Below are 19,575 nucleotides of genomic sequence, written 5' to 3'. Positions count from 1 at the left end.
CGATAATTTTTATGGTAGCGTTTTGTGGCCGCAAGGTTATTTGTAATTGAAACGCCTACACTTAATTTTGAAACAATTTTACACGAAATTTGTGCTTCATAAAATTCATCATCATCATTCCATTTTCACACCTAATGGTTCATAGGGCACTGCATTGGTACACCAACCGGGACGTTTCTTGATCATTTCTGTCTTATGCTCCAGGTGCCGACCGATTCTATTGTAAAATCAAATTTTTAGAAAATACTTCATGTAAACTATCTCAGAAATCGAACCCGAGACCTCTTGTATGGTAGTAAGCCACGAAGCGGACATTTCAATTTTTTTAAAGCGTAAAATAAATATTCGAGTTCTCATTATTTACCATATTTCAATTTTCAGAACATTTCCTAAAGGGGAAAATAAGAATCGAGTGTGGTAGAGTGGGATTTGAATCTCAGGCTATTGATCCGTGAGGACCGTGAGTCTTTATCCAATTAAATATTAATAATGAATACATTTATTTATTTAAAAACAAAAATACAGTCTAAAGCTTGCTAATGAAAACGCTAATTACGAAAAGACAAACTGATAATGAATTAATTTTGTCGATATAATCTAAATAAATACGTCGCATTAGTCGAAACATCAGGTGACCGCAGAATGCCAAGACGCGATAGTCTGTCTTGTGCTACTAGCACGTGGCTAGTGGACGGTAGATGTGGATAGTAGTGGTGGTTTCCGGCACATGCGGCTCCATCTGCCACCTGATGAACACCTTTCCTTTCTAACTGCCATTTCAAGATTCTCCGCGATAATTTCTTTTCATTTCCCGAAGAACACCTTTTAGGAAACAAACGCTTATTATAATGTAAAACGCACAAAAATTTAAAGGCGCCTGATGGCTGTCAATACAATTAATTAAAGCGACACGTGTAATTACAACGAAGTGCGGAGTTCAAGCTATTTTAATTGACATCACCTGTCGTAATTAAATTGACTATTTATTGCAAATAGTATTGAAAAAAAAATGGAATATCAAAGACATGCAATGGAATATTACTAAAACTAATATAGATATTTTTGTTCATCATAATGAGGAAGTTCAGTGTTTTTAAAAAATGTATGCGTTAATAGACTGTTAAACTAAGCCGAAAAATTTTTTTTTCATTTTTATATATCGTGTTATCAGCGCTATGATTTTTAAAGTTCTGTATTTCTGAAATAACTCCGCGTGTGTCGTCAGAGGTTCTTCTCTGTCAGTTCTTCCGATTGGTTCGTTTACGATGAGCAAACCGGATATCCTTCACCGCTCTCATATCATTGGTTGGTTCATATGAACCAGTGACGTCGTTCAAAGTAGTGCGTTTTTATAAAAAATATTTTTTATTATTTATTTTGTATATTTTCAAGAAACTTAGTCGTACAATAAATAAACTCCAATTTTTACCGGGCGCAAGAAAATATTTTTTGTATCCAATTTCCCGTAGGGCTAAAGTTCCTCGTTATTGTGTCAGTTCGCCACTTAGTTATTGTATTTTTTTGATTCGGTTTTTTTTTTAAATAAATATTAGCGTTCTTATAATTTACCCAAATATTCCAATTTTGGTGACCATTTTCAACGAGTTATAAATAACTTAATAACTCACTACCAGAAAATGGAAATCAAGTTAGGGTGGAGTGGGGTTTGAACCTCGGACCTCTGATCCGTGAGTCGACAACACTAGCCACGGGACCACAACTCGATTCTTTTTTTTATTTATTAGTTTGATAGCTTTTGCTATTCTTTGACAAAAAAACCACAGGTTTTGATGTTTCTGGTAAGTACCCACAAAAAAGCCGATATTTTTTTTTATATATATAAGAAGCGTAAGATATAGGTACTAATACATCTGGGTGTATTTGAAATTTATGGATAAAATAAAAACCCAGTGAAACACTGTTGGGTAAACAAACTGTTATAAGAAAGGCGTATTGTGCCACGAGCCAAGAGTGAGGACGTTGGAAGAAAAATGTTTATACTAAATACAGTCGGGAGTCAGAAACAGCTGCGAGCACATGGCGGTGATCAAATACTAGACTGATAAGGACGACAGTTGGAACTACGTGTTATTTATACACAGAAAGGGAGACATGGAAAATGTTCACTGTGTATGTAACACATGTAGTTATTATTGGAACTGTGAACTGACGGACAGATTGCGGCCTCGCCCATATTACAGCCACTGTAGACATCAAACGATACTTTGATTGTAGAGACACATGAGAGACATGTTAATGTGTAAATAATAAATACTTCTTCATGCCTTCTACGCACGGAACGCGAAACTTTTATACAATCACGAAGACATGTACGGTAAACACCTTGATTTAAACATCCTCGTGTGTACACTGATTTTTTAACCACATTTATTTGAAAACCAATTAAAAAAGAATTAAAACTTTTAAGTCCAATGTTTCATACATGAAATATTGTATTCATTTGATATTTTAGTTCTTGGCATTTCAGCAGTTCAGTTAGAAGTCGGAGGGCTGCGGCTGTTGCCATTCGCGACAGGTGTTAAAAATTGTATAGCACTACAAATGCGGAATCAATCGCATCATACATGTATGAATAATAGTATATTCCACAATCGATATTTAATAAATAGGATTCATTTCTTAAATCACATCACTTACATGTTTAGATAAAACATTTTAACCGTCTAATTTTATTATTTGAATAAGTATTAAAATAATGAAATTATTAATGGTATGCCGCGCGTTGACGACGAATAGTAGTAATGCAGAAATACAGAGCATACAAAAAAGGACAATGATCAACTGTTAACACATATGGCAGGTAATGCGCAAGATTCAAAGTTACATAATTATACAATAAAGCTTTAAACTACAAACTAGGTGGGTAATCTGCTTTTACTGCGTAATAACTATTATGCAAATGCAATTATGTTCACTGGATTCTTATAATGAAATTGTATGCAACGTGCTAATTTTATTGATGTGCAAAGCATCTGCAACTACGTATTGCTAGAATCTAGTTTTGATTTGAGTCAATTTCAGTATTTCCATTTTAAAAATTCCATTCATATGAATTACATTCATTTTATTTTATTAATACCCGTAGCTAAATGATAATCAAGTTGTGGTAGAGCGGGTTTGAATCTCGGACCTCTGATCCGTGAATCCGAGGCACTACAACGGCCCACGGAACCACAACCCGGTTTTTAGTGGTTTCATTATTTTTGCGATTTTAATTGGCAAAATCGTCTAAAATTTTGGTGTTTGTAAATACTCGCAGTGGTAAAATGATTCACCGAGAAGACCAAAAATATCAATGCATTTTATACACATCTTCTCGGTGCACAAGATTGGCCATATTGTAGTGCATTCGTGCATCGATGAGAAGGAAGAATGCATGTCTATGTGTGTGGTTCCCGTGGAAGGAAACAGCTCGCAGCGCTCCATGACTGGAATAATATATGCCCATTGCCCATGCCAGGCCATTAGACAGAGGCGGAACTTTCATTTACACCAATAACTTTATGGGAATATTACTTTTTAAAAATACCATTCCAATCTATTGTTAATAAATAATATGTCGTGAAAATCATCATACGAAAAGCAAAAAAAATATCTCTGGGGATTAATTTTATTTTGATTTATTTCACACATTTACGCCCAAGAGGCATTTACAAAAATAACATAAGAACAAACATTTTAGTAGGTAATATTTTTTCAAAAAAACATTTACGTACGAAATAACAGTGTTATATTAAAAAGGGGGTGTGATGACAAAACATTCCGAAAATCAAATAAAAAGTAAAACTTAATGCTACAAAAAAATTTAAAATCTAAGCACATTGAGAAAACATATGTTGAAATAGGAATAAAAATAATAACTTAATTGGCATTGAATCTTAATTTTTAATTTAAATGAGCATATATATTTAATTTAAATAAGTAGAGCAAATAATTAGAGCGAGAACAAAGATCACCGATGTGGTCCATAGGGCTGCCAACCAGAAATGGAGCTGGGCTGGTCATATAGCCAGAATCACAGACTCTAGATGGACCAAAAAAGTCCTGGAATGGCGACCCAGAACGGGTAGAAGAAGTGTCGGCAGGCCTCAGACAAGGTGGTCTGATGACATAAGACGAGTTGCAGGAAGTGGTTGGATGCGGTTGGCTCAGGATAGGGAAATATGGAGACTAAAGGGGAGGCCTATGTTCAACATTGGACAAGAGACGGCTGATGATGATGATGATGATAGCAAATAATGTTTTTTACCGGCTTTTATTAAGCTTTAAACAATTTATTTCAAAATGTTTTAAAATGAATAATTTATTTTTGTATCAAAATATCTTCATCAAATAGGTAAATTTATTTTCTGTATGGTGTTAACGGGGAATCGGAGATAGAATCTTCTGCAAAGGTAAATATACAGACTTGATGATATATAGTTATTTATGATGAGCTAATGATGAAATATGATTTGATAACGGTCCATAATTTATTGTAAAAAAAGATACCGAAAATCTCAATGATCGAAACCCACATTTTGATAATAAAAATTATGATGAGTTGTAGTTAGCGTGTTTGCCGAGCATAATGTCTCTGCTTCTATTCCTGTCAATATTGATTTAAAATACGCCTTTTCACAACAATATTTCATTGTTGACCAGAGCTGGTATTCTGAACAGAATTGCACGCGAAGAGATCGCTCTGTTAGCGTGTATTTAGTACGTAAATACGCGTTAAAAATGCGTTTTCTACGCGCGCTTTTCCGTTCAGATTACCAGCCCTGAATTGGCCAACTGATCTTCCCCTTCGTGTAACAAAACAAAAATTGTCACTACGATTACTGAACTAATGCAGTGCCTCGTGCACCATAAGGTGTGGATAAGGGAGTGATAAATGTAATCTGTTGTATGTGACCAAATGTTAACAATAAGTTTTCTATATTAGAAAGATTTTCGACTCGTTTTCTTGACACTCGAAATTTTACTTCAAAAACTTGGAAAATGCACTGAAATAAGGTGCTAGAACTTTTCATGCTAATAAATTCGTGAAAAATCTTCTCATTCACTAAATATAATAGTCCTGTTATACTATTTTTAAACATTCGGTACAAATTTTACATTACAACGGTTAACTTACACATCATGACGCCTAGGCTTACCCCAATAGTGTCACGCTTATACACAGACTACCGGGACTACCCGACCCATCGATACTGAGGCAGTCAAGGACGTTTATCCAACTTTAAATACAACATAAATGAATAAATTACGTTTTGTGATTATATTAATGTGATCACAATTGTCGTAATTACATATTATATTTCTAAATTTATTGCAACAGAGAGGGAAAACCTTTTTGAGAAGGAAATATGAAAGTCTAGGCATTATTGACCGAAAAAAAAGTATTATTATTGGTCTGGATTCTGGATATATAATAGTGAATTAATAAAAATACAGTATTTTAGAAAATATTAATGAATAAACTCGACTTCTGCTGTCAGGAATTAAGAACCATGGAAAATTCTTCAATTTCAAAACCTCTTTTCCATTATACAGGGAACGTGAGTTTATCTAAAGCTTTGATGAGTATTGCAAAATACATTGTTATTGTTGGCAACATAAGTTTTGCATCTGTATTTACATAATATGTGTAATTACAAACGTCACACTAATACAATTACTAAACTTCTTTTCTTATATATTATGTGTCATTATATTTACAGTGGATTTTTTTAATTGGCTTTAGTATTGTTAAGATTTTTCTAATTATTTTTTTTATGTAAGCTGTAAAAATCCCAAATAAAAAAAAAATAAAAATAAAAATAAAATAAAATACGTTGCGGCTTTTCATGATTGTAGTTTGTTCCACAACTGTATGGTAACTACTAACTACAAGTATAAATCAGTGAGAACAAATAAGCCGCGGTAGAGCCGTGCCAAGGATCGCCAACCCAGCTGTTGCTCCTGATAGTTTAGTGCTGAATAATAAAATAATATGCGATATTTATGGCATATCTATTTTAGGTGTATTTTAATTACCATGCTGAATTTCAGTCTCTGTAAATTTAAGATCTAAATCTTTTGGAAGCGAGTTTCTTCCTATGGCAATAAAAGTTTCAGCAACTGGCGGAAAATGAAGAAATACTGATGATCAAACAGAGGCAGAACAAATTATTATTTTTACATAATAGCCACTCAGCGATAAGTTATGTAAATGCCTAGTCTTTCATATTCTTTCTCAAATATGTTTTCAATCTGTTTATATTTCACTAATATGCAATACTATTACGCCATTTCCCCGTAGGGGTAGCATAAAGAATAGAAAGCCACATACGTCTATCCTAGCATGCATTCTCAACGTCTCCCCCATTCATACATCTTGTCACACTGTGCTGCCATCCGCTTTCTTACCTACATATTATAGTTAATTTTTAAATAAAAACATTACGTGTTAAGTTATTTTAGTGTATATAATTAACAGTGTAACAAGTAAAAAAAATTTTTCAAATAAATTGTTTATTTTTTAGCGGACTCTGAGACGAACTATTGGCTTTCTTTTGACTTCACGGTGACGCAATTGACACATTTTAACGAGATACTTTATGAATCTGTTCAACATGTGTGACTAAAAAATTATTTTCTTTAAAATAACTCCGAAACCCATCTCATATCACCTCGTCCAAAATCTTAAAGAAAGTAGCAAGTGCATTGATTGAAGCAAAACTCTGAAAATTGAAACTAATTGCGAACTAAACAAAACTCTTCGGTCGTGTAATTTCATCTCATTTGACAAAAAAAACACAACATGCTATCCATGAGAATAAATCATTTTTTTATAAATCTTAAAAATTCATTTTTGACGTTTCTAATTCTGGTGGAAACACGCTAATTCGAGGAAGTGTACCAAATATTTTAAATTTATAACTCATACGAAAATATAAAGTTTTATCTAATTACAGCGAAATTCCGTTAAGAATTGACAATAAAAAACAAATTCAATTGAGAAAGTTGAAACAATAATACGGATAGGGATAGGTCGCATTGAATTTGACGTATAACAAGTAAAAAGTCTAATAGTAATTATTGTATGTAATAAAAATTACGTAAGTACCTATTTATATTTTTTGTGATTATCGAAACTTGTTAGTGATTTTCATTACGCATGCATCACAAATAATGAAGTTATTTATTTATTTTATGCTTACAGATTTTTTACAGCAAATAATTGATATACAATACACTTTAAACGCGTAATAAGTAAACCTACATACTACATACATTTTTTGTTTTTGCTGGTGAGTCACTGCCTCTAACCAGGGTCAGCTTCCCCGTTCTAAGACAGTAAATACATTTTGTCCCAGTTATTTTTAGCAAAATTCAGCTACAATTTTTTTTTTACACGCTGTAATTATTTTCTTTGATACTTTTGACATTTTTTAAAATTAACGTTTAAATGGAGATTGAAAATTAAAATACAGATGTAGAATAAAAAATAATATAAAACGTATTAAAAATTAGAATAGTAATATAATAAATTTGATAAAACGTATTTTGCAATATTTGCATATAGTATTCTACTATAACCTTTATCACCAAGTCAAATACATACACCATACACCAGTTACTTTCAAATATTTAGTAATTTATATTTCTGGGTGTGTTTATATCCATACGTTCAATTTATTGTACATAAAAGGCAAACCGTGTATACTTAAATAATGAAATAAATCAAATTCCATCCAGCGTCACAATCTTCTCATCTCGATATCTCGGTACTTCAGTTAGTCAGTAGCGGTATGATAATCCCACGGTGTAATGTGCATGTGTAATGGCGGGGGGCGGGCGGCCAACAGATGGGCCCCGCTCAGCCATCTGGCCGGGGAGGGGGGGTGGGGCGGGGAGAGGAGGCGCCACTGCTCGGCGGCGCCGCCTGTCTGGCGTCCGCCGCACCCCCCTCGCCGCCAACTCCGCCCGCCGAGCGGCGAGAAGCGAGGGGCACAGATACAAGATGCCCCCTTCGGACTTGGAAGCTGACCAAACTGATCGATCTGCCATGGACGCCGTGGTGCATGAGAGCATGAGGCGTTGGGTGACGAGAATCACAATCGAAGATAACCGCTTAGTTTCTAGCAGGAGTTGGAAACTGATGTAATGCGAGTGTTAAAAAAAGACGTGCTTTGGTAACTAACATTAGATAATCAGTAGCTACCTGTATACATTTATGCATCTTTCAACAGTTCGGAACTATATTAAATAATTTAATTAATCGAAGGGTACACGGCTAAAACGAACTGAAAACATTTTTTTTAATTTCGAGATATAAATGTCATTTTTTGACCTGAATAAGTTCAATAAAGTGGAATATTCAAAACTAACAAAATGTGGCTCCCTGTCTTATAAACGGCTAGGAAAAAAAACAGTAAAAATGCGACGATTGCTGCATCGGACTCGTTTTTGTCAGTTCAGAAAATAAGTTTATAAAAAGTACAGAGTATACGAGTACGTTTCGTTTGTTCTTTTCTGTGATTGTTTGTATGCAGGCAATTATCCCAACAGCCTATTGTAGGCATATTTAAAAAAAAATCTATTGCCAATTGCATTGTCTAAAATATGTTTTTATGCGCTAACATTAATTTCCTAAAAAAATAATAGATCTAGTCAAATATTAAATCCAAATTGGGGCAGGGGCACTAGCTAAAAATAGCGCATTTTTCATAGCTCCGAAACTGTTTAATGCATTTCATAAGGACAATATTATAGAGATTAGTTATTTGAATTTGTTTAAATTGAATTTTTTGTTGAAATTATGGATAAAAGAGCAAATTAAAATAACTTAATTTTAGTATTTACTTCATTATTATTTTCTCATTTTTATTGACAAAAAAATTGTGTTCTAATATTATCTATCGTATTCTTCCAGTAGCCTTTATTAAATTTTAAAATAAATTGTATTCCCACACACAGGCCATGCCTTTGTGGGATTTTTTGTGTTTATGCAATAGTGAATTCCTCAAAAAAAAAAACAAAAATTAGTTAATTAATTAAACCATCCTTTCAATGATGTTTTGGAAATACTTAAGACCCACCTGTTCTCTAAATTAATAATTTCAATAGATTCTCAGCATGTCATGACAAATAAAATCAATGCTGTACGAATCAAATTATAAAGCGCCCTTGAGAAATTATTTTACGAAAATGGCGCTTTATAAGTTATCTATAATAATTATAATTTATTAGACTTAAACAATTCACGTAAAAGTTTTTTATTTTGCAGATTAATAACATTGGATAAGGACATAATAAAGAAAAGAAAACTTTCAAATTGCTAACCGTATCCATGCTATTTATGCACCGAGTTCGTGGCTTGGATCTAAAAGGGCCTATTAACGCGCGCAACTTCTTTTGGTGAGTGCTTTGTATGTACGAATTACGTATACGTTAGAGTAGCTTCTTATACTCGTACATACATGGAGCCAACATCAATCGTATGTCGCCAGTCGCCAGTCGCCGGATCCAGTAGTAATGTGTGTGGGAACTCGGTGCCCTTCCATCTGGCTCTGCTTAGGACCAACTTGAGAAAAGGATTGTGAACTTACAACAAACAACAAGAGCTTCTGTTTGCACCGAGAGCTTTATACATTATTAGTATTATGATTATGGCTAACTTATATAGCGCCATTTTCGTAATATAATACATCAAGGGCACTTTACAAAGTGATTATATAAAGATATCAATTTAATTTTAATTTAAGAAAAACAATGTACTTTGTCACCACATGCTAAGGATTTATTAAAATGATTTAGATAACAAGTGGGTTTTAAGTTTCTTCCGAAACATCACATCACCATCACAGTTTCGGACCTCTGCTGGGAGAGCATTCCATGCCGTAGGGCCTGCGGACGCAAATGCGCGTTTGCCAAATTTAGTGCGCTGTTTGCGTAGAGGTATAATAACTTTTCCTTTCGACCTAGATGTAGCTGATCTAGGCGTTAGACGTCTGTCAGCTAGTTCATCTGGAATGCAGAGTTCCCTTAGATATTCTGGAGCAGAGTTGTACAGAGACTTATACATAAGCCAACTGAGTTTGTATTCCACCCTCTGTGGAAAACGTAGCCAGTGTAATTCCCGATGTATTTTTTGCACTGTGAACTATAATAAATAATAATAATAACGTGACCTCACTGGGAGGGGGTGACCCGTGCCGAGGACACTTAACAATATACTTTTTTCGCATCGATAATGTTTGTTTCGGCTTTAGATAATGCACGGATCTCGACATTATTCTACCCCTTTCGTACTTAGTTTTACCACACATTTACCAAAAAGATTAAAGAAAAAACTTAAAACTCACTTGTTTTCTAAATCATTTGAATAAATACATAGCATGTGATAGCAAAATAAATTATTTTAATTAAATCACAAATATAAAAGCTTTAATTAAATTTATTTATCTATAGAATCACTATGTAAAGCGCCCTTGAGGTATTATATTACGAAAATGACGCTGTATAAGTTATCCATAATAATAATCTCATTTCGAAAGCATTCATACTTTATTTAAATTCCATACTTCGCTCCCATAGATAAGGGTCGTCACCAGGACTCCGCCGTGAACTGCTAAATTGACCTCCTGCGACAAACATTTTTTTCTTTCATATTTTTACACATGAAAGGCATTTTGCTGTTTCCAGGAACGAATACAAGGAACATCCGGTAATTTGTAAAAAAATGTTATTATTGTTCTACTTTTACAATGCATATTTAAAAAACATATATATTGACATTGAAAGTATACATTCCTGAAAAATCATCGCATAGTATACAACGGTAAAGTTCAGTGCTACGGGAATTTGATATAAAAAATGTTTTCTTACATGCGGTAAAAATAAGAGCATTTAATTTTGCGGCGAAATTTCTTAAAATTGTATGAAAAAATTAATAAAAATACGTTTTTATAAAAACGAACTACTTTAAAACGTCATAGGTTCTGGTCATCAGCTGTTTAGAACAGCCAATCAATTATGTATTGTGATAAATTTCCGGTTTCCGAGAAGCCATGTTCAGTGTGTTTTCATACGCACGGGGTTCTCTTTTTAAACGTCAGCAGAACTCACCGACGAGAACTTGTGACGTTACAGGCGGAGTAATTTCAAAATTACAAACAAACAAAACAAACTATCACGTCGTTTCCCCGTAGGGATAGGCAGAGAGGATAGAATGGCATATCACTCTGTCTTTGCATACAGACCTCGCTTCCTCTACATTCATACATCTTCTCATGCACGCACGCCGATTATTACATCTCCAAGTATTTGATGAACTTGATCGTGCCATGTCTTTTTCGCTCTTCCTCGTTTTCTGCATCCATCAACGTTCGCATCGTAGATCCTTTTAGCCGTTCTTTCGCTGTCCATTCGCTCTACATGTGCGAACCAACGCAGCACCCCTTTCGTGATTCTGGCGATAATGCTTGTCTCAGCCTTACACAGTTCACGGATCTCGACATTTGTGCACCTATCATACATCGTTTTACCACAAATTCGTCTGAGGGATTGCATTTCGACAGCATTTAACCTACTTTCATAATCATTTTTACAATACCATACTTTGCTCCCATACATTAGATTTGCCACTAGAACTCCACTGTGAACTGCTAGTTTTTCCTCCTACGATAAACATTTGCCAAAGTAGATTTCAGTGCACCGTTCACCCTGTTCCCAGCACTCACCCTCCGTTCAAACATACTTCGTAAACATACTTCCCAGATACACATACATAAATCATAGCTATGGTAATCAACTCATAAAAATATATATATTATTAATGAATTATTTTTTGTAAAGTCAGCCGCAAATCTTAAATCCCGAGAAATCTTAAGCACTTTGCAGTGAAGGGAGATTCTCCATTCACAGATGGGTAAATCTCTAGATGAGTGCAATAGTGTATAGTGTAGCGGAAATGGCGCTCTGTGTGGCGGCGTGGGTTGATCCTAGAGATAATAATACCGAAATCGGCACATCATCTGCACCGTCTGTACCGTATCTCGGTAAACAGGTCCGTTCCGGGAACACATCTGGCGAGCAGAGGGCATCGGGACTAACAACTAATAACCTGTCACTCGCAGTTAGGCTAATCCTCTGCACTCGCAATCGCAGTAATATATTACGGCTTGTTGCCAGTTGCCAGTTGCCGCCTAAACTAAACGACCCCTAAACAAACGGTGAATGTGCGGTGCATAATGGACGGCCCGACACTGCTGCTGTTCGTTTCGATAAACATACTTCGAGATGCAATCAACGCAGACTTCAGATTTGAATGACCGTTTTGTATACGATGTCTTAGCTTTTAGGTAAGCGTTTCGTAATTCATTTATTCGTAATAAATTTCCTCGGTATTTGATCGAAGCTGAAATATTTTCAAGAAATTTTAGTCATATCAATTGAACGTGATTAATTTAACGAATAATTCATTAGAAGCGCATGGAGGCGAATCGTAACGACGTGCTTCCCTTCTGCCAATGTGACCACGACTTCTCTGCCAAGAGCGAACGACTTTAGAAGAAGAATTAAACGTATTTTCATAATAAGGGTAAAAATGTGCAGCGTATATTCGAAAAATAGTAAGCACAACATAATAATATTTTGTCTATTCTTTAATTGGGGGTATTACTTACAACACTCGAATTTCGTCGCCAAATTTTTATTGGAAAACATTTTTATTATACGAGCTGATTTTTGGAAGTATATTTAATCCAAAAATAATGAAAGTTTGTATGTTCCCAATAATTATACTAGAGCGACATTTCATGCACTGTTCTACACACCCAGAAGCCGTACAAATCCAAGTCAAAATTCACCTATTAATAATATAGGGCAATTCGATTGCTGAATACGGCTTCTGCCGATAATATGGATCTATTTTTCTGTACATATCGGCAGTTTAGCACCTATCTGCTTTCTATTCGTTGATTTCTGACTTATGTTTACAGTCTGCATTACTTGGTGGGTTAAACAGCCCGTTAAGTAATGCAGAGTATAATATTGACAAATAAATAAACCGGGTAAAATCCAAAACCTTAAAAAAGTGAGATACGATTTTTTATATGAAATTTAATACAATACGGATGACAGTGATACGTATATGGATGCACATATACGTATATGGATAATAATGAAGACATTAGCGATGTTATATATTTATTCCCGAAGCAATCTCATACAGTGGTTTCTACCCCTCGATTTGTATCGATTGTTCCAATTATGGATCTTCATCTTAAATATAGACGTTGTTTTGGAGAACTCAACATGTTCATCCAAGACATTGAACACTCTTGGAGCTATTATATATGAAAAGTGTCTCCGAGCAAACATCGTACGCGTTCTCGCTATTGTTCTGATATTCTCGTATTGTGTCCATATTTACAACATTTTTTTTTCAAGTTTTGGTTCTTCGTCTACAATAACATCAGTGGCTAATTTATAAATAAATATTAAAAATTTTAGTTGAAAGAGTTCAGTAATATTAAAACGTTTACTTTGTTTAAAGAATTCTTTAGTTGCTGATAGATAAGCGAGGTCATATACTAACTTTAATATTTTATTTTGCTGTCTTTGTAGTCTGTTTATGTCATTTTGATTTCCTGTTCCCTATAGTAGTAGCATATAAGATATTGTAGTTTTTACATAGGCCTAATGCGTTTAGATTTTTTTCCGTTTTTGGAAGAAGAAATATGGTTTTGAAAAAAGACTATAATGTCGCTACTTTACTAATTAAATTATTAATATGAAATGACAATGTTAAACTTATTCAGAATACAATTGTTTAAAATAATTATAAGATTGTCAGTTTAAAATAGGGCTCTATATATGAGAATCTGACTTTCAAATTATTGGGTTTGTTGCAAACATGGCAGTATTACAAAGTTGGCAATCTCCAGAATTAAATTAATGATTTCAATATCGTTTTCTGATATATCATGATTAAATCATCACTGGTTACATATAAAATATTATTATTAAAATAACCGGTTATTTTAAATATTTGGAAAAAAGTCGAAGCTATTATTATCTCTGGTATAATTGTAATCTCTGCTAATTCAATAATTTAGTGAAAAAAAAAAAGTTATTTTGCCAAAGAAATGTTCTGAAAATTAAAAAAAATGTTGACGTTTCTTTTAAATCATAAAAATACATAGTTAAATTGTTCTACTATTTTTATTAGTATTGCATCACCTCGAGAGTCGAATCATCAATAATAAAAATGATTAATAAATTTATTTTTTTAAGCTCGTTTCTCAGAATACGATATTTTATTTATTTTTCATTTTATTTTATTCAGAAAACATACAGTCATACATAAGAAATATTAAAAACAACAATTTTTAACATAAAAAGACCAATTAAGTTTTCATAAATTATGCAAAATATATTAACATTAAATGTGACAAAAAAATAAAAATAAATAAGAAATTCAAGTAAGAAAAGAATGATTGTTATTATTTGCGTTTTCCATGGAGGTTATCGTTGGTAATAAATTGGAATAAATAAAAATACCGAATGCACACTCCGTTTAATAAGTTTGATAAGGGCCGAGGTGGTCCGTTTTCCTGTTTTCCCGGTACTCGTGTGCGGCGGCGGCATGTGTGATTAAGGGTGAAGGGAAACAATGGGGTAAGGGTGGCAAGTGGCAAGTGGCGAGTGCAAGGAAGCACCCCGTCCTCAGCTGTCGTGTCCTATGTCCTGTCACTCGACAGTGGCAGTTTTCGCGGCATGTCTACCATTCACAGTTTACGATATGTTTCACTGGCATTTACAACCGCTCCGCATCTGGGGACCGGCCGCGGCCACTTAGCCACTCAGCCACCGACCATTTACTTAGAACTGACTATGCGCCTACTAGCAGAAAACGGGTCGTTAATAATATTGGACGTTAAGATAAGTTCTCTTATTTCAAAAAAATATGTCTTGATAATTTGATGTTCCTCTGTGATTTGGTATAGATACGTATTGTTTTTCTTCTGTTGATTGAGTGCATGTTGTATAGGGAAAATTATTCTAATGTTTCCTATATGTATTTGGGTTTCGTGTCGTTGATTGATTTGTTTGTATTACTACGATCTTCTTCCTTTCCGATGCGGGATCTGGAGCGTGCGGCCGCGGTCTCAATTTGGAACTACCACTGTATTCCTCCACTGTCATACTGGGAAATTAGAAAAAGGTGATTTTGCTGACCATGTGTATTTGATTGATCACAAACTGACAATACTGCAGTGAGGGGTACAATGAAAGTTTATTTGTTTTGTTATTTTCGCGGCTTGATTGTAAAGAAATATTAAATTTTCGCGTAATTAGTTTTAAAAAATTGATATTGATATGCGAAACTGAAGAAAGACTCAAGTCTTTATAAACAGGGGTGGATGCTTTAATTATATTCCAAAAAAAGAGGACAAGAGCAAACAAAAAAAAAATACTTAAACAATGTATTCTACTTCATTTTACAACAAATTAATCAATAATTCATAGCATCTTCACCATACACTACACAAATATCGGGCAGCTTTGGCGGCTTTATTTCCTCGATTAAAGGCGAACAGAAAGAGGTGTCGAAAATGCTCGCTTTCGTCTACTTGATATTCTATTTTAAGGCTAGTAATTGAATTAAATAATATGTGTAACATAAAATCAAACACAATTTCTTGTAGAGCTGAAAATTTCCTTTCAACGTTTGACGTTTATGATGACGTTTAACCATTATCATTTTGTTTGACTTTTAGTCGTCATTTTTCATTTTGTAATGGCGTTTATTGGAAAAAAAAGTCCATACTTGCAAAACAAAATAAGTGTTTGACATGTAGAAATTGCAAGCAAATATTCCTAGCGTCAAAATACAATAACACGTAATACCTACTACTCGCATTGACTTACAAAATTTGTTTTGCAAGATTTGAAAGAAAAAACTGTTTTTCGTAATACTGAAAATATTTTTTATCGATTTTCATACAAATCCTGTTTTAAAAAAAAAATTTTTTTAAGTTATAAGTTTGGTACAAGTTTGGTGGTCTTTACATAGGGATCTTTTTCTTTCAATACATAAGAAATAAGTACCTACTTACTTAAAAACCTAGTAAAAAAAAAAAAAATGAAACTGAGGAAAATTTATTTAGAAGGAATATGTAAGTCAAAGCATTTACAATTTAATAAATTTTACGAAAAAGTCCATCATGAACTTATTTTATTTTATTTATTTTATTAACATAAACGGTAAATCTGCCTTTTACAAACATTTATAATACTAACATATTTGGCTTAATATTTTTTTTCTCCGTCTCTTTTGTAATATATTATGACAACGATAAAAAATATTTACAATAATACAATGTTTCACAACTATGTCGTGGATGACCGTATTTTTGATAACATAAACAATGTTTATAATTTTGTTTTGGTCAATACCATAAATAAATAAGGGATAGTTTAGATAAAAAAAGTTAATATTAACAAAAATGCTTTTAATTATAGATAATACGGTTAGGTCACGAAAAAAACAAATGATTATTATACTAAAATTTTTACAAAAAGGTTATTTTCTCATAATCAAACTTGTTAGTAAATTCACAAACACAGCCTGCAATAAAACACTCAAGCAAATTCTACTAAATAAGTATGGTAAAAAACTTATCATAAATAACTCGACAGTATTTATAGCCGGTCGAACTTTGTACATGTGAATTTTAAATTTAACATCCTTTACGTTTTTTTTGTAGCATAGCGTGAAAGTCAACAGTTGATATAATTAATTGTTTATGAGACTTCACAAAAATGGTGTAACATAAATAATGTTGCAATAAAATGCAATGTTTTTATTTACCTGGGGGCGCCATGATAGGGCGCTTCGCCCTCTGAACCCTGGTCTCCAGTTGCAGGCACATTCAGTCGCCTCACATTCAACCTGTCCACCTTCTCAATATTCTACAACCTCAAACTGAAATGTTCACAATTGCTTTAAATTTCACACACTAAATTCAAAATATCAGATTTTTATTTCACCAAATCGATTATTTCATTGCTTAAAAAGATGGAAATTATTAGTTAACTGCACTTTTGAAAACTGTATTTCTTTTTGTCTTAGGAGACGTCGCGAAGAAAAAATTAAACTCCACGCGCTTTTGTTTTTATTTGAAAATTGCTTCGATGTTTGCCGCGTAAAGAAATGTCAACGGGAGCGTAACCGGCGTGAAGTCGGCCGCGGCGATCAGAATCGAGTGAGTTCTGTTTCTGTGTTCGTTGTTGGATGATGTTCAGTCGTTCAATTTTCAGACCGATCTGTTTTCTGTGATCTGTGTTCGTGCGTGGCCCGGGCGCCACCGACTTACGCTAGTTAGGATGGTGTGTGTATGCAGCGGTTTTCAAACTCGGGTGCGGAGAGCAAAAAAAATAATTCAAATGCCAATTTTAATAATTTAGAACGCACTCGTAGTTTAAGGGCTAGAGTGCTTTCTTTACGCACGAGGGTTTCAGGTTCGATTTTCGAGAAATCACAAAATTTAAAAGTGATTTTGATCATGCCAGTGTGGTTTGCGTAGTAATACACCACGACTATTATGGGCATCTTGGGTCTAACCCTGTTGTAATTCATGGTTATTAAATAAAATGATATATAGTATTTGGGTTTTTCTATTTAGTTTTTCTATTTAGTTTTTCTACTTGGTTTTTCGTATTTTTTATTTTCTCTCTATCTATCCTCGCCTCTATTGTATACACCATAATCGGTCTGACACACGTTTTGTATATCCGAATTATGTTTCCAATAATCATGTGTTCATTGTACTATACGACATTTCTTAGGCATCCAGATGTTTACTAACTGAGATGGATATGTTCTCATCATCACTATGGCTGCATCATCTGCATGGTGTGATGTTAATGACCTTATCTCCCTTAGTAGATTCACAACTTATTTTTATTCTTAAAAGCCTTCTTTTTATATAATTATTCTGCTTGTGTAAGAAAAGGTTTTTGGAATATATATCGTTGTGCTGTATTTAGTTTTAAAGGTGCTAAACTTGCTTTGTTTCTTTGTTGTTCTCAATATGTGTTATTTTTAAATGTTAATATTATTAATGTTCCGAATTGCGTTGTTGTAACTCCTGGGAATGTAATTCAACGTATTATACTTGTAAAATACTTTGTGTTATATGATTAATGAATATATATAAAAATATATACATATTACAGAAAACATTTAAAATACTAACAGTGGAATACCACGTTATAAGAATATAGTGATATTGTTTCGACGTTAGTATAAGCCCCGATGATAAGTAAGTAACCTCGAAACAGGTCGACGTATAACTAAAAATTAAAATGGTTTAAACAAATAAAAAATAAAAAATGTAAAATGTCGTACCACAAGGTGAAAAATGTTTTTGATAATAAAAATATAATTTAAGTAAAATATAATTTGTAACGTATTTAAAGTTCAGGAAGCACTGGTGCAGGATGCGCGGTGTTGGGTGCGGGGACGAGGTTGGATGTTCCCAGCGGGGGGGGGAGGGGGGCAGCCAACAGCGCCAACAGCCAGCAGGCGCCGGCCGCTGTCGCCAGCCGTTCACTTGACTGCGGAGCCGCCATGCGCCGTACCGCCATACCGCCATAGACAACATGATACAGGTGTCGTGAACAAGTGGACTTCACACGCAAATCATTATTACAACATTTACCTACACTTCAGACATAAAATGCAGTAGAAAAGTTATAGATTTACCGAGCATAACTGTGAAAAACATTGATATCAGGGCGTGTATTACAATGAGAAGTTAGCATTTATCTTCATAGTAAAATTAAGTTTTTTGTATTGAAAATATATGTGTACATTTTTATTTTCTAAACATTTATTTTAATTTATTTGTTACATATACATCCTTAACTAATTACAACAGTTTATAAACACGATTAACATATATAATATATTCATAAACACTATAAACATATAAGACTTTGAGTAAAACCATGCCAATTCATCTTCATCCCACACTGTTTGAGCAAATCTGCAAAAAAGATCTGCAAAAAGCCGGAAGATCTATCCCAAAGAATTTTAAGTTGTGTGACGAATTGACTAATCTACACATTCTGGGGCATAAAAACAAAAGTTGCTCCTAGAAGATTTAATAAATAGCAGACTTTGTCTTCTGATGACAATATGGTTAGGAACATGAAAATAAATAGATTGCTACAGAGATGGGACATCGCTTATATCATTAAGTATTTGATGCATATAAGAGCCATCTCAGTTCTACATTTCTCCAATGAAGACAGATTAGGAGATTGCTCTATTTCACAATATAAATAATTACCCCTTCGCAATCCGAGCAAACCATGCTACTTTTCTTAGAAAACGGTGTGGGACAGACATAATATGGTCAGTATGAGTCTTATCGAATATAGACCAAACTGGAGAAGCATTTTGTAGATCGGATTGAACTAGTGAACAGTAAGGAGTGTTGATGGTAATTATATTTTATTTAACTTCTTTTCTTATATATATTTAATAATCATGTTCAATTACAGGTTACC

At 33.8% G+C, this 19,575-nt stretch overlaps 1 protein-coding gene across 1 annotated transcript in view; it reads right to left on the bottom strand.

Annotated features, from left to right (window-relative positions):
• The window catches only part of net (atonal bHLH transcription factor 8-like protein net), a 53,459-nt gene extending 36,148 nt beyond the window's left edge, over positions 1-17,311 (bottom strand). Inside the window, exon 1 of the mRNA XM_088230709.1 lies at positions 16,871-17,311. Coding sequence (XP_088086835.1) covers positions 16,871-16,931 — 61 coding nt within the window. The 5' untranslated portion in view covers positions 16,932-17,311. The remainder of the gene's footprint in view (positions 1-16,870) is intronic.
• Positions 17,312-19,575: the final 2,264 nt, after the last annotated feature.

The sequence above is a fragment of the Micrasema longulum genome, unplaced genomic scaffold (assembly GCF_059751315.1).
Source record: "Micrasema longulum isolate JH-2025_06_02 unplaced genomic scaffold, ASM5975131v1 h1tg000066l, whole genome shotgun sequence".
NCBI lineage: Eukaryota > Metazoa > Arthropoda > Insecta > Trichoptera > Brachycentridae > Micrasema > Micrasema longulum.
This window is presented reverse-complemented; position numbering and strand designations above follow the sequence as displayed.